At 35.7% G+C, this 15,492-nt stretch overlaps 1 protein-coding gene across 3 annotated transcripts in view; it reads right to left on the reverse strand.

The window, feature by feature from the left end:
* Window positions 1-550: 550 nt before the first annotated feature.
* Window positions 551-15,492, reverse strand: part of LOC129371880 (dipeptidyl peptidase 9-like) — a 28,690-nt gene continuing 13,748 nt past the window's right edge. For all 3 annotated transcript variants that reach the window (XM_055048729.1, XM_055048737.1, XM_055048746.1), the window contains 19 exons: window positions 15,152-15,396; window positions 13,760-13,872; window positions 13,019-13,192; window positions 11,219-11,387; window positions 11,020-11,130; window positions 10,369-10,497; window positions 9,153-9,214; window positions 8,973-9,073; window positions 8,699-8,876; window positions 7,454-7,613; window positions 7,305-7,384; window positions 6,412-6,582; window positions 5,920-6,052; window positions 5,663-5,808; window positions 4,782-4,928; window positions 3,781-3,933; window positions 3,524-3,666; window positions 2,465-2,576; window positions 551-1,624 (listed from right to left, as the gene is read on the reverse strand). In XM_055048729.1, the coding sequence (XP_054904704.1) occupies window positions 1,532-1,624; window positions 2,465-2,576; window positions 3,524-3,666; window positions 3,781-3,933; window positions 4,782-4,928; window positions 5,663-5,808; window positions 5,920-6,052; window positions 6,412-6,582; window positions 7,305-7,384; window positions 7,454-7,613; window positions 8,699-8,876; window positions 8,973-9,073; window positions 9,153-9,214; window positions 10,369-10,497; window positions 11,020-11,130; window positions 11,219-11,387; window positions 13,019-13,192; window positions 13,760-13,872; window positions 15,152-15,396 (2,620 nt within the window). In that variant the 3' untranslated portion in view covers window positions 551-1,531. The remainder of the gene's footprint in view (window positions 1,625-2,464; window positions 2,577-3,523; window positions 3,667-3,780; window positions 3,934-4,781; window positions 4,929-5,662; window positions 5,809-5,919; window positions 6,053-6,411; window positions 6,583-7,304; window positions 7,385-7,453; window positions 7,614-8,698; window positions 8,877-8,972; window positions 9,074-9,152; window positions 9,215-10,368; window positions 10,498-11,019; window positions 11,131-11,218; window positions 11,388-13,018; window positions 13,193-13,759; window positions 13,873-15,151; window positions 15,397-15,492) is intronic.

Raw genomic sequence — 15,492 nt, forward strand, 5'->3', positions numbered from 1 at the left:
CAATATATAGAAGCTTGTTTTGAATCAATATTTCCTTCTTAGAGATTAAAATATGGCCAGATAATTTCACTAACAAAGGGTGAAAAATACATTTAGAAGTGAAATAATCTGGCAGTGAAACTAGTAGTTCTTATTTCATCAATATTGAGAAATTGTTTACTTAAAAAGGTCTATCTTGCTGAAAAGTTACTAAGTAAATAAAAAAGAATGTTGCAATCTTAACCGACCCAAAACCTGATCAGGTTGGTTTGATTTAGTGTCAGAAAGGAATAAAAAGTTTCATGTTTTTTATAGTGTATGTGACTATCTGGGTTCAAATACACTCATATTTATTAAAAGTTCATGTTGAGGTTTTCAAGTCACACAAACGACACTTGTGTCATTTTAAATCTGAAAAACAGGCCATAATAGAGCAGAAGGCAGTTATTACAGGGTCCAAGCCCCATTACAACATGTGAATATAAAATAACTAAAACAAAAGCGATTGGGAAGGTGTGCAGTTTAAGCTGAACGCTCACAAAAACATAAAATAAAAGACCACTTTGCAAGATTTGGGGGAAAAAAAAGATTGTTCACTTCAGTTTATTTCTGCAGTAACAGAGTACATTTCTAACGATTAAGGTCAGCAGATGATAACAAGGCGTTGAGTCTTCTGACTGATTCCCTGATTTATTTTCAATGTGAGCAGGTGCTCTTAAAATCTTGCAAGGCACCTCAGTTGTCGCAAACATCATCGTTCAGGTCAGCTTCTTGGCACAAAGGTAAATATAATGTAATGTGCAAAAAGTCCTCAGCAGCAGGAGAAAGGAAAGCTCTTCAGGAAGTTAAAGCAAGCGATCAAGAACAGGTCCCATATAACTCCCAAAATTTCTAAAAGATTTTTTTAAATAGTACAACCTAAGAAAAATGTGGAATTTATATATTCTTTCTGGAATAACTGCATAAAAAACAACCTGTGACACACATAAGACACAAATCTCATAGCAAAACACGATAAAGTGTGCAACAGTTCGTATTAAGAGACAGAAAAGTGAGTTTTGATTCACAGAAATGAGTTGCAAAATTGAATGGCACCAAAGAACCCCAATAAATCAAATAGTTGTTGTAAATGGTCCACAGGTATATTTTGTTGCATTGCTAATGAGATTACATCAGGCAGCATTTTAAACATCAAAATTTACTCCTGTTGCTGGATTTCAACACAAAGAAAATAAAAAGGCTTCAACGTTTCATGATCTGGGTGAACAGCGACCTCTGCTGGCGTCAGAGATTAACCCAACCATTCACTTTACTCCTGAATAATTAAACATGAAAGGCAACCAAACATCTGATATCTCAGCAATATTTTGATGCTGAAAATGCTGCTGGGACGTTAAGACTTGTGAAGGGCTCTGCAGGTGTGATGAGGTTCGATTGCATTCAGCTGATCATAAAGTCAAGTAAAGTGTAGGAGCAGGTTTGGATAAATGCTGAGAGTGAGAAAAGAGGCAGGCAGGAAGGAAGGTAGGGTTAGTGCGTGTGGAGAGGCTTATCAGAGGTTCTGCTGGAGGAAGTGCAGCAGACTAATCTCGTAATGCTCTCCGGACTCCGGACACCTGATGCTGTGGCGTTCGTTGGGATAAATCTGCAGAAACAGGGGAAAAAAATACATTAAATGATGCGTTTGATGCACGAGGAAAAAGCAAGTCTTTTCAAAATATCTGGAAGCCATTTTGGATATTCTGTCTCAACAAGATTGTGATCAATCCATAAAAAGTTATTTTGGACCATTTCTGTTTTGTTATTTTTGTGTTTTTTGTTTACTTGAAAAATGTGAATAGAATTAATTATTTTTTTAAATTTCCTCCTTCATCTTCTAGTACTGCACAGGTCAAGTTTAACAACAAAACAAATTTAAGACCAACTCTGTCAAAATAAAATGTTAAAATGCAAAATGTAAAAGTTAAAATGTGGCCCTGAAATCTTTTTGGACATCTGAGCGTTCTAAAACAAAATCTGTCCAAAGCTAAAAAAGCAACTAAATACTGATAAATAATTACTAAATATTGAGGAAAAAATAACTAAACATTGATAAACAATGACTAAATACTGATACATACTGAGTATGTAAAATCCACTAAATTCAAAACTCAAATTATTAATGTTTGCTACAAATTTACGTTAGATATTTTATTTAAATCAGGCTCCCAACATCAAACTGGTAAAAACACAACTTGGATAAGTAGATGAACAGATGAATGAACAGATGGATGAATGAATGAATGAATGGATGGATGCAACATTTAGACAATGAATCTGAATCTGTTCCCAGAATCTCTTTTCATTTCCAAAAACATCCAGACCTGTTCCAGATGAACTGATCTGGAATCTCCTATCAGGTACCTTTGCTGTCCAATTATTAGTGACCTTCCTGGTTAAAAATCTTTTCTCCAGCCAAACACCAGCGCAGGTTTCATCAGCGTACCTGAAGGCTGTACGGCTTTCCTGCTCGGATGAGCTGAGACACCAGGAAGTTAGTGTGGAAAAAGTGAACATTCTCGTCTAGAAACCCGTGAAGGATCAGCAGTCGGTTCGGCCTGCAGAGCGCACAGAGATACATGCCGGCCATTTTTAGTCATTTACATTCACAGACCTTATACTGGTAATATGAAACAAGCATCAGATTTATTTAATTGTCAAGCCAACCTCAAGAAAACTTGCAAAATAAAATATTTTCTGTGAAAATAATCTAAATCTAATCTAAACCTAAAAGAAAAATCAAAAAATCTCTTTTTGCACTCAAAATGGCAAAATCTCTCAGTAAGTTTTGGTTGAGTCCTGAAGCAATTAATATGATTAATTGTGAATAATCGTCTATTAAAATATTCACAAACTAATTTAGTCATTGACTGATCATTAACTGGAGCAAACAGACCTAAAAAAGACTTTTTAACAGAATAAAAACATATCGAAACAATAGACACAAACTATATTTAACATAAAAAACCTAACTCGTCTGTAAATATGTTCTACCCGGAAACTAGTGAAACAGTTTTAGCTTCACCTCATTCAAAGTCTGTAAAAAATCTCCTCTCTGGTGCACTTTCCTGTCCAATTAGTCAGAAAATCAAAAAATAAATAAACGGATCAGCTGTACGCTGTATTGATAAGTTTAGCATAAAGAGCTGAGCTTTTCACATGTGGAGTATTTTTTAGCTGCAGATGCATCATTTGCAACAAATGATCAAATATTCACTTGAGGAATATTATGATATTGCACTTCAGGCAATGAAATGTTAATTTTCTAATTTGAAATAGGAACTTAGCCGTTTATTTGGATCTTTTAATGTATTTTCAAAATTTTATAAAATGTTTAATCAGTTAATGATAAACCTACAGGATGTGCAAATTAATAAATAGTTCATTCAAGATTCATCAATTTTGAGGGCAAAAATTGATTAATATTGAGGCGTAGGCATCAATATAACTGTCAGGTAGAGATGATTTTGAAAGCGTGAATTGTTTTTTTATTCGGGTGTCTCACTCGTTGGGAAGTTTGTCGACGTGCAGAGCGACGGAGCACGCTTCGTATCCCTTCTGGTTTTTTTCTGGCGTGTCCAGATATCGCTCTGTGTAGCCGGTGTCGTACGCCATCCACAGCGTCACCGGCGCTCCGGCGACGGCGACCTGATCAATACACAAAAAATTATGTCTGACTGATCCTGGATCAATTAGAGAAACACAAGTTACAATGACGCATCTGACAGTAGCGACTAAACGTTTCTGATTTCCTGCTGTCACCTTAAATATGTCGGGTCTGTGGATGAGGCCCATGAGGGAGAGGAATCCTCCGTACGACCAGCCGTGGATGGCGACGCGGCTCAGGTCCACAAACTTATACTTGTCAGCAATGTAGTGCAAACCCTCCACTTGGTCGTCAATCTCCACCAGACCCTGGATAAAGAAGAACCGAATATCCTCACCATTCTCTTTAAAATCTAACTATCTACACAGAACACTGGGAACTGTAATTTTTTAAAAACAATTTTCTAAATTTGATGTTAATTAATGATTTACAAGGGCTGAAAAGATTAATCAAATTGATCGTCAACAAATTTAGTAATGACAGTGACAAAGCTGAAAGAACATCAGTAATTAAGCCAAAATATATAAAAGTATATTTACACAATCTATATTTAACATACAAACTTTCTTTTTTTGTATATATGTTCTCAATTAGCATAGTCATAGTTTCACCTGGCTCAAAAAATCCCTATTAAGGACTGTTTAAAATCCAATTATTGATTGGTTAATGAAAAACACTACATATATTTTGCATTTAAGATTAAAAAAAAAAAACATTATTTTTCTGTAAAGATATTCTACCCAGAACTCTTTACGCAAGTAACTTTTTTTCTTCATCTAGTCCAAATTTTGTTAAAAAAAAAAAAATCTCCATTTGGCTATTCATTTATTAATTGGCTAATCCAAAAGATAATCCACAGATTAGCCCTATAATGCTCAGATTTTAGGTCAGGCAGAAAAGACAAAGATTTTCAAATTTCTTGGCTTCAAATGATCAAGTACACACTAAAGTAAGTGTTGGAAGTTTATGCAATAAAATGTTTATTTTCTTCTGTAAAAAAAAAAGGAACAGAATTATTTATTCGCATATTTAAATGTATTTCTAATATTGTATAAAAAGACTTTAAATTATTAACTTTTTTTTTGGATCTGATTAATCGTTAAAAGTCGATAAATCGAGCACTAAAATAATCATTAGTTGCGGTTTCTGAAGGTACCATTTTGTCCTTCACAGCCCCTTCAAACTTGAGTCCTCGTTGGCAGGACCCCCGCCCGTCGATGACCAGAACCACGTAGCCCAGACAAGCTAGCGTGCTTAGCCGCAGGTACTTCACTCCTTTATAGGAGTTATTCACCAGCTGCACCTGGACGGAGAGCAAAGGGTTAATTCAATGTCATATTTTAACTTAGCTTTAATCAGCGTCGCTTTACTAGTAAGTCACAGTTTTAGTCACAGTTTAGATCAGTTTAATCACTGTGGATAAAAGTTTATTATTATTTCTGCTCAGTTTCATTCTTGATTTATTTTAGTTGTATTTACTGAGTGGATAAAAAACAAAAATAAAATGAAATAATGCACTTCAATGGTTTATAACGGTCTGTTCAGGTTTGCTGTAGCTTCACCATATCTCACCTTATAGAATGGCTTTGGGCCATTTCGGAACAAAATAAGCTCGTTATGTTATCACACACAAAGGAGCTTATAGAAAAATTCTCCTATTCTACGCATTTTTATCACAGTACAATCTGCAATCTGTTTAGATTTGAGGATTTAAATGAAGACTTAGAAATTGGTCCCTTAATAACCTGGAATATATATATTGCAACAAGTTCTTAATAGCTGGATTGAGTGTACAGGATTATCTCAATTAATGAAAATAAACTGTTTTGACAAGCAGTTCAAAGTCATCTGACAGGAATAATCTAGTATTAATTTGTGAAAAAAACAAGGATAAATGAGATCTGCTTGGTCTTTACATGTAGCCTTTTCTTTGTTCTGGCCACATATCAATATTTCAAATTAGCTGTGTACATTAAAAAAGAGCCCTTCTTTGTTCTACTGTTTGTAATGTTTATTTTTAAGTAGAAGAGATCAAACCTGTGGACCGCCGTAGACAAAAACAACAGTGGGATGCTTCCTTCCAGCCACCAGGTTGTTTGGTTTGTACAACATGCCGTAGAGCTGAAAGCCCGACTTCCCAGTGAAGCTAAAGATTTCTGGAGGCGGAGCATCAAAGTGGTACGCTATAAACAAAACACAGGAAATTGAACTTCTGTCACAATATCTGCCAGAAATATTAATCCTGCAGTATTTTTGAGCTGAATTATCAACCATAATTATATTAGTTTAAGTACCAGAAGACTCCATCATGCTGGCCCAGAACTGAGGTTCTTTGTGCAGCGGGTCGTCGTCCCCGACCAGCTTATAGATGTGAACACAGGGAGCGGTGGTCAAACTGCTGTAATGGCTAATAAACATATCAAAGGTCTGTGTGGAGAAAGAAGGAAAAGGCTAAATTAATCACCCATAATATCTCAGATTTATTAAGAAATCAATAATTAGTTGTGGGTCATATCAAAATAAAATCAGATTTTTTTCATACACGTCTGATATTAACAATTTTCTCTTGCTTTCCTTTCTAAAATAGAAAAAAAGTGGCTTTTATTTCATATATATTCTCATTATTTTAAATATGTTTAACTGTTTAATGAAGCAGAGATCAGAGAACGCTACATCTCAAATTAAACATTTAATAACCTAAATTAACAGGCAAAATATTACCCAATTCAAACCCCAAGAAGGAAACCTAAACCAGATAATTCAGAGGAGTTTGTGGCAGTCGGTACCTGGCTCACTGAGCAGCTGTGGGAGAATCCGGGTTTGGTGAGTCTGACGATTTCCCCCGGCGTCTCGTAGCTCACCACGTACAGATGATGCTCCAGAGGAGAGTCTTTGGTTCCCTGGAAGTAAACCAGCTTCGCCGCCTCGTCAACCCAAATCTGAGGGCTGCAGGAACGCTACACCAAATATCAGACAACAAGAACATCCAGAGTTTATTAGGAAAGAGCCTTGTCCTTTTAATCTAGATTAAATTTCATTATTATTTACATCAATTTACAGACTGGAAAGGTCTCTTTGAGAAGACACTTGCTTATATTTCACAGGCCATTAGAGAAAAATAGTTTCCACTAAGGATTCTAACAAACAATCAAATTACAATTAGCTGTCAATAAACAGTTTAGGAGATTAAATTTCATTCAGTCGATTAACTTATAACGTTCACTCAGACCTTCTGGATGGGTTGTAGTTTTGGTCGCCATCCAGCAGAGGGCGCCGCTTAAATGTCTTGGTGGATTAAGTTTTTTTTTTTTTTTGCTACTTAGCACCTTAATAGGTTCCTGTTTTGTTATTTGTTTGAAAAATATGTACAAGTTTAATAATGAGAGAAAAGAAAAAAGTTTATTTTGAATTTTTTATAGTTTAAATTGCTAAATTATTTTTTGAATGCATTTAAAAATGCATTAAAAAGTTTGCATAATAGTTAATGTTCCTTCTTGATGCAAAAATAACTAAAGTTTTTATGAAAACAGCTGCTGGTCAGTTAATCAACTTCAGATTAACTCATTAAGTGACAACTTGTTTGTACAAATAGCTTTACTTATCACAGGAAAATATTGACTTTTATCAGCTGTAAAAGCTTGAGATGTTTACAAAAAGTTTAACTGGGGTGAAGCTTCACCTTTGCTCCGTGATTGGCCAGCACCTCCCACTCCCCACTGGTTACCGTCACCTCCTCTTTAACTGGACACTTAAAATCACCTGATGGAAGAAAATGTCATATTTAAACTGAATATGTTTCTTCTTCAACATGTTTCTGTGAGGCGTTACCTTCAGAGTGAGTGTATCCTTTGGCCCAGTCGTATTTGCTCCGCTGTAACACTGAGGTGATCTTATACAAGTGGCAGAAACCCGTTTTAGACTCGTTTACTGTGATGAAGGTGAACTCGTCATCTGATGTTTGGAGGAATGGATGGAAGATGTCATGCACCTGGAGCACAAACAAACGGATGTTTACATGGATTTATTAAATAAATATTACATTTATTACATGGATTTAATTTATTTATTAAATGTTTGTTGCTGTTAAATTTTTCAAATGAACACATTTTAACATCTGACAACCTAAATAAAAACTAAAGGTTTTTTTCAAATGATGTGTTTGTAACGTCACTTTGGATGAATATTCGTCATTCATTTTAATTTAGACACATTGGAGGGTTTACAAATATGAGTTTTCGATAAATATCTGCCATATGTTTAAAGAACTATTATTTTATTTTTGTTTCATACTTTAAAATAAGGAGAGATGGAGATTTTTTGCAATAAGGTGAATGGAAACATTTTCTTGTAAGTTGGTATTTGAGAAAAAATGCTGATTTAAAAAATATATATTTTATTTCCTCCACTTGAAATCAAATTCATTATTTTTGTTTGGGAGCACATTTTTTGTCCAATAAAACTGATTTCTGATTTTTTTAAAAATGTACAAACTAATCATAAGAAAGAAGAAAAAAAAGTTAAACTTTACTGACTCTTTTGGGTCATTATTTTGTGGAAATTTACTGCAACACACAAACAACTTAAATCTGCATTTGTTATTAATGATAATTTATTGACAAATTTATAATGTATTACTTTTTATTAAGAACCATTGTATTTCAATAGACAAGAAAATGTATCCATCTATTTCATAAAACCCCAAAATGTTTCAAATAAAATGAAGGTTTTTAGGACTACTATTTTTAAATCTATTTCTCCTTTCTTTTTGTCATTTTCAGAATCAGAAATCAGCTTTATTTGGCAGAAAAAGATTTTTAAATTCGATTTCAAGTGGAAGAAATGAAACAAAGTAAAATTTCTCACAAAGAGAGAAGAAAGTTTATCTGTTTACACTATTGCAAAAAATATTGCATCTCTATTTTAAAATCTAAAATGAGAAATAGAACAATGATTCTTTAGTAGATATTTATCAAATGTATAATACTCATGGTACTTTAGTCGTTTTGAATTCCTTTATGCAACGTTTAATTTTCTACAATGCAGTCTGAGACAAAACGGTGATTAGCAGCTCACATTGATCCAGATGTCGCTGGTTTCTCTGTAGATGATGAAGGGATGAACCGAGTCGCCGAGAGCCTCTAGGCTCTCCTGTCTTTTCGCTTCGTCCTGTTGAGACGGGATGAAAAGCGCCGGAGGAAGCAGGACGAGCTGAAGGTTCTGCTGCCGTCGGTCCATCATGACCGCCCACGCGCTGACAGAAACGGAGAGGAAGAGCCGTGACTCGCAGCAGGAAGCTTAGCTTAAACCGCGTAGCAAACTGAGCCACGGTTGAGGTTTACCAACTTACTATCGGCCGTCATTTGTCCATCCGGCTCTAGTGATGTACTCGATGTTGGGAAACAGGCAGTTAAAAGGAACAGGCAACACTTTCTCCTGCGTGCTGACAATCTGAGAAGAAAACGACGTCACATCAGTCGAAACTTCGTCTGGATTTCTAGGTTAAACTTACAATGTAATGAGGACTCACCTTTCCAACACTGTCTGCCCTTATTTCAGCTATCTTCAAAGTGATTTCAGGATTGTCACTACCTGAAAATTAATTAAACTTGATTACATAACCTACTAACATTTCGTGGCAGCAGCTTTGTGATTCTTAAATGGCATATTGCTCTCTGCTGCCTTGAAACTGCAGTAAGTAGCTTTTATAAAATATGTTTTTTACATATTTGTCTACATTTTCATGTACAATATGAGACAGATGATCTGAAAATACTGACATTCTCCACATACTCCATGTGCTAATATCACCATCAAAAACAACCAATCAGAATCAGGAGTAGAGTCTTAGCGCTGTCAGTCATCCTGGTGAACTTGCTGCTAAATATGCAAATGACAGAGAAACAATTCACCATTACAGAAAACTTTTTATAAGCCACAATTTGTGGCCATGCTAATTAGCCAGAGCATTCATAGCATGCTGTGCTGATGGGGAGAAGCTGTATTGTAGCGCACATGGGCTTGATTGACAGCACTAAGCCCCTCCTTCTTGCTCTGTTTGTTTCTCTGTAGCACTGGGAGAAGACAGAGGTGCTTGATTTTTTTCACAGACTATTTGTCTCTTACCAATCTGCCACAACACAGTGACATTTTCAACAAATCAGTAAAAATAAATATATTCTAAAAAAAGAAAAATACTGCAGCTTTAAGAACTGTATGTTTTTTGGGGGGGCAGCAGGGGGAAGTGTTTGCATAGAATGCATGGAGCAAGAAAGTATCATCCAGCCCACTACCAAAAGGGTCACACTTACTCAAGACAGATGCAAAAAAGGCTAGCTAGCTAGCAAGTATTGGTAGCTTGTTACGGGTAGCATTAAAGCCTTGAATCCAGTAAGTGATGATGTCTGCAAACCTTTGACTTCTATTAAAGTCCAATAAGAAAAAACCTAAATAGACACAACAAAATTTAAGATCTGTGATTAATGTATTTAAGACAAACATTTTCTTTAATGAATTTAAGACATTTTAAGGCCTTAATTTTAGATACATGAATTTAAGGCTTTTTCAGGTTGCATGGACGCCTTGTAAAAACAAGAAACAGCATTGATCAAGTACCAAATAGACATCTAGTATTTCTTGTGTGATTGGTTAATTAGATTCTGAATATGAAAACATGTCTATGAATCTGGTGCATAGACAGGAAAGTTGGTTAATCTGATAAAAGTCAGTTATTTCTGGCCAAGTACCTGCGCGTGGGTATCTGTAGACGTCGGTTTTCCGCTCCTCCAGAGCCGGAGATGGAACATGGATGATCTCCACCTTCGACTCGTCCACCTCCTCATACAGAATCTGCAGAGTTTTACCGCCATCAGGCTCTGAGTCAAAGAATAATACAAATAGAAATACATTAGGCAATCACTGAAAAGGTAATTTATTCAGTAATGTGATTAAAAACAGATTGAACATGATTACACTCAGAGCACTGAAGGTTTTAATTTGGTTATGTTGAAGATTATGGCTAAAAGTAGAATCTCAGATACAATTTCCAAATTTTTTTTGCTTTCTTTCTAAACCAAACAAAATTCAAAAGAGAGAAAATATCTTTAAAAAGTGGCTTTCATTTGAATCATCCTTTCTGTTAGTTATACAACAGAGTATTTGGGCAAGACAACGAGAATGTTTGTTTAATTATGAAAATATAGACATTATATTAGCGGAATAACATTAAAATTAAGAGAAAATATTTGTTCTAGATATGATGTATTTTCAATGATGCATTTATGACTAACATAAATATCTGCCAGAAATAAAAATAAATCAAATGAAACTGATTTGTAATTACAGTTTATTTAAAACATTCAATAAAAATTAAAAAACAAAAATATGATGATATTTACCTTCGCGTGCGGCTGGAGACCACCAGTAACCAGTGAAGCGATCAAACTCTTCCTGAGTGACAAATGTGGCGACCCCAGCTGATTTAGGATCGTCTTTAGGGTTATTAATACCTGGAACAATTAAAAAGAAACATGAAAACAAAAAATGTAAGTGACACATTTAATAAAGAAACAAAGTGTAATCTGAACCAGTCCGGACCTTTGTGGCAGAATGTGAGCCTCCGCTCTTCTCCAGTCTCTGTGTTTGTCACCCAAATGTCGTTATTGTTGATAAAACCGATGAAGTTGGGGTCCCCAGGGCAAATTTTGGGGTCCATACGTGTGCCTGAATTCTGGCTCTTGATTTCTATGGGGTTCATTGGAGAAGTCTGGAAAAACACAAGCCAGAAAAGAAAACTGTATTTTATTTTTATCAATAATTTACAGCAGATCAGAACTTAAAAATATCTAAAAGCTGCAAGTTGACAATGGAGCAGAAACACACATCACAATTATCCTGATGTCAGTGGGTTCAACATCGCAAATGTAAATTATTTCTATATTACATTTCAAGCTTCATGTCCAAACTGGAACTTTATTTTTAGCTGCAGTTGAAATAAGAAAAGAGTAAAAGTAAATCAAAATATTGATAGAAGGGGCTGAAAATAAACGCACATTACACTTTTTAGACTTTTATTTGTTTAAAAAAACACACATTTAAAACCTCTTCTTGTTTTTCTTTCATTTAGCAATTATGCTATTTTCAGTTAGTATATTAAATAAAACAAACAAAATTTATGTCATAGATAATGATCACAATAATATGACCAAATGTGAAAAAGTCTGAAGAGGCAAGAATATATATTTTTAATTTTATGTAACATTTTAGTTTTGTGTGATATTAATATTTAAGTCACACAGATTAAAGGATTACATCTGTTTTCATTAAAATACATAATATTTGTTAAATCATTTATAAAAATCTGCCTGTTACAGAAGTACTTGTGTAAAACTATATATTGTACAAATTACTTTACATCTCTAAGGGTTAAAGAGTTCAAGGACAAACGTGAGCGAAGTGCTGAACATAAAGACTGAAAACTGCACACCGTGTTTTCTCTATATGCTGATGAACCGAGGGAGTCCCTCCAGTGGGAAAAGCTTCAGCTGCAGTGAACAAAGCAGCAGCAGGAGTTTCCCTGGTGGCCGTAACGACCTTTTTATATCACTATGCGCTTGCAGAAGGGAAACCTTCGGGGTACAAAAATAAGCAACGTTCCTCTCTACTTTTCCTTTTGATGAGAACGAAGGACCCAAGGATCCGTTTATCAAATTAAATCAGTGACTGCTCTCTCAAATAAATGGCTTTTACATTTTTACCCTGGATAATTATCTGCAAAAACGTCTTTCTTTCCCACAGTGTCTGAGCTAAATGAGCTACAGATGGTTAAAATGCATCCCCAGAACCAGAACCACAAATGGAGAAGCAGCATTCAGCTTCTATGCACCACAAATCTGGAACAAACTTCCAGAAAACTGCAAAACAGACAAAACACTGACTGCCTTTAAATCTACACTAGAAACCCACCTGTTTGGAGCTGATTTTGAAACGTAATTAATGAAAGATTAATCTATATTTTGATGCGTAATGTCACCACTTGACAAAATGTAATGCATCAAATGTTGACTGTGTGCTATAACTTTATAAAAACACAAAAATACAATAAAAATCACTTCAAACTGCCTTGTTGCTGAAATATGCTAAACAAATAAACCTGATTTATTGAGTGATTGATAGAAATAAATCCTGTTATGAACATGAAGAAGTCTTCATGAATGATTATGACGGTTTTTATTTATTAATTACAATTTTGACGCAACTTTGCATTAAAATTCTCATTATTTACCAAATGACATAAACATATAACCAAATATTTTAGCTTTCCAAACCGTCTCCTGGCAACTGTGATGCAATAAACCCAAAGAAATGATGTTATTATGCATTTGTCCTTTAACTCACAATGAAAGAGTTGTTAGCGCCGTCCCGACAGTAGTACAGGCTGCTGTTGGCCTGGAACAGGAAGAGCCCAGTGGGTTGGTGGTAGTCATAGGCGGTGATGCCAGACACCCCCAAACGTTTTCTCTCTCGCAGCAGTTCCTCCTCCCGAGAGAAGCCCCCGTGGTGAGGACTGGCCTGGGGTCAGAGGTGACAGCGGGACACAGAGCGTGACACACCAGGCCGATCATAGCCAGGAAAAAAAAAAGAATCAGTAGGACAAGATGAGATTCACAGCAGCCGCTTTCTGTTCGCTGTATTTTAAAATATTTTTTATATAAGCACTTAAACTCCAAATTTAACATTAAAATATGTAAAAAGATGCAAATAAATAATTGAATTCCTTTTACATCAGAAAATAAACATTTTATTCCCTGAAGTGCTATAAAAACATAAATATTCTTCTGACATCAACATGTTTTGCTGATCTGTTTGTTTAGTTTTTGAAAACCAGATAAATAACTGAATAGCAAACAGTGATTAATAAGAGATTTTTAAACAGAATTTGAACTAGTTGAAGCAAAACGTCTCGATAGAACATATCTACGAACAAAAAGGGTTTATTTTAGTATATTAAATGCAAAATGTACAAACGTTTGTACAGTTTTTGAGTCTATACTTCAGTTTACGATTAATCGATTACTAAATCAGTTGACGATTAATTCAATAACTGATCACAGCGCTACCACCACAACCTCTCTTTACCCGAAAATGATCCAGCATCGGTTTCCATGACAAAACGAGCAGCGCATCTTTGCGGACCTTCTTGGGAATGTCGGAGTAGAGCAAAGCGTTTTCTCGGCTGGCGTAAGGCATTCCTGTCAGGAAGAAACGAGATTATCTACAGATAATGGTGACGTCTCTGGTGGTAGAAGTTTCTAAATAAAACCTATTTTGTGTTCAGGTTTGTGAGCCTTTAGCACTTAATTAATGATTCATAATAAAGTGGTTTGACAAAACAGCAATTCAACTGACTGGCTGCTGATTGCTGTTCATGAAACGTTAAACTCTCCTGTTTCCTGCAGCAGAGCGTCTGACCTCTATTAACACAAAATGGAAAAACTGAATTATGCCAACAAAGCAGAAATTGTGTCCCTGTGCGTCTTCCTCATTTTCTCCAGCTGTACACAGGAAGCAGCCTGTGCGGCTCTGCGGACGTGAAATGGGTTTGTAAACAGACGCGGGCCGGATCCTCTGACTCACACCGAGGGTAAAACCCGCTAAAGACACCAGAACACTAATTTATTCAGCTTCTAGATTTATTATGGCCATTTCTTCTAACAGCAGTTTCTGGCATTTACTTTGATTTCTGTTTCAAAGGCAAACAATATTGTATGTTTTGCCAATTAATTTGTTGGTTTTCTTTCCTACTAAGTTCAGTCTATATGACGTTCCGCAAGAAACATAATAGTTAGTCTGGGCAGGCTTGTCGCAATAAACAATAAATCTATAAATCGCATGATGAATGAAAATTATTGACCTCATTTTAATTTATCGGCTTTTCGTTTCTTCCTGCCTTTTTCTTTTTCTATTGATGACACTGGATGAAAAAGGCCTTCCTCATTTCCTGGAGTGAACAGGATTTGCCCGTCTTCTCAATCTAAATCTATTGTTTATTGATATAGTATACAGACTTCATAATCTGAACTCTTGGTTGAATGTAGTTTTATTTCCACTTCGGTTTTATGTTGTTTAGTTTTTACTCAAATATACTTTTTGTTAATAGAGACAGAGAGTCCATTGTATTTATTTTTGGTTGTTTTGTTTATTTTCTTTAACAGTTCCAGTAACAGTGGTTTTCAAAGATTTTTGTTGCTGAATAAGTTGAGTTGATTTCTTAGCCAACACTTTAGGAAATAGTCCAACTTTGACGCTTTTCTTGAACCTTTTTAATTAAAATAAATGTTAAAATTGTAACTGAGCAGGTAAGGAGAAGAGAATTGGCAAATTATTTTGCTTTTTTTAACAGAAAGAATTGAAAATAAACTGTGGCTCCTTGTGCAAACAGTTTGGACAACAAAACAAACCGTTTGTTTTTTTCACTACCTCGGCCCTTTCCAGAAATACAAACCCGTTTTTGTTGGTTTCCGTTCTTACCGAGGTAGTAGATGCGGTGGGAGTGCGGACTGGCCTCGTCTTTCTGGACGAACTGGAAGTCGTGCGGTGCCTTGTTGATGACCACTCCCGTGTTTTTGCGGCTGCTGTGGATGATCTTCCGCAGGCCGTCCCAGGAGTGTTTCTCCACCTGGAACTGGGTGGGATTCACGTCCTCCATCTCCACCACCTCTGTGCTGTCTGAGAGCTCCCCCACTCCCGTCATGCCTGCCAGTGCGTCTCTGATGCTGCCGACACAAGAAGATTTATCTAAATACTGGATACTGACATATCGATACTTCCATAAACCAGACCTTTATGCTTTAAGATCAATTCTCAGTACT

This window comes from Poeciliopsis prolifica, unplaced genomic scaffold, assembly GCF_027474105.1.
Source record: "Poeciliopsis prolifica strain line A6 unplaced genomic scaffold, Auburn_PproV2 SCAFFOLD002, whole genome shotgun sequence".
NCBI classification, from domain to species: domain Eukaryota; kingdom Metazoa; phylum Chordata; class Actinopteri; order Cyprinodontiformes; family Poeciliidae; genus Poeciliopsis; species Poeciliopsis prolifica.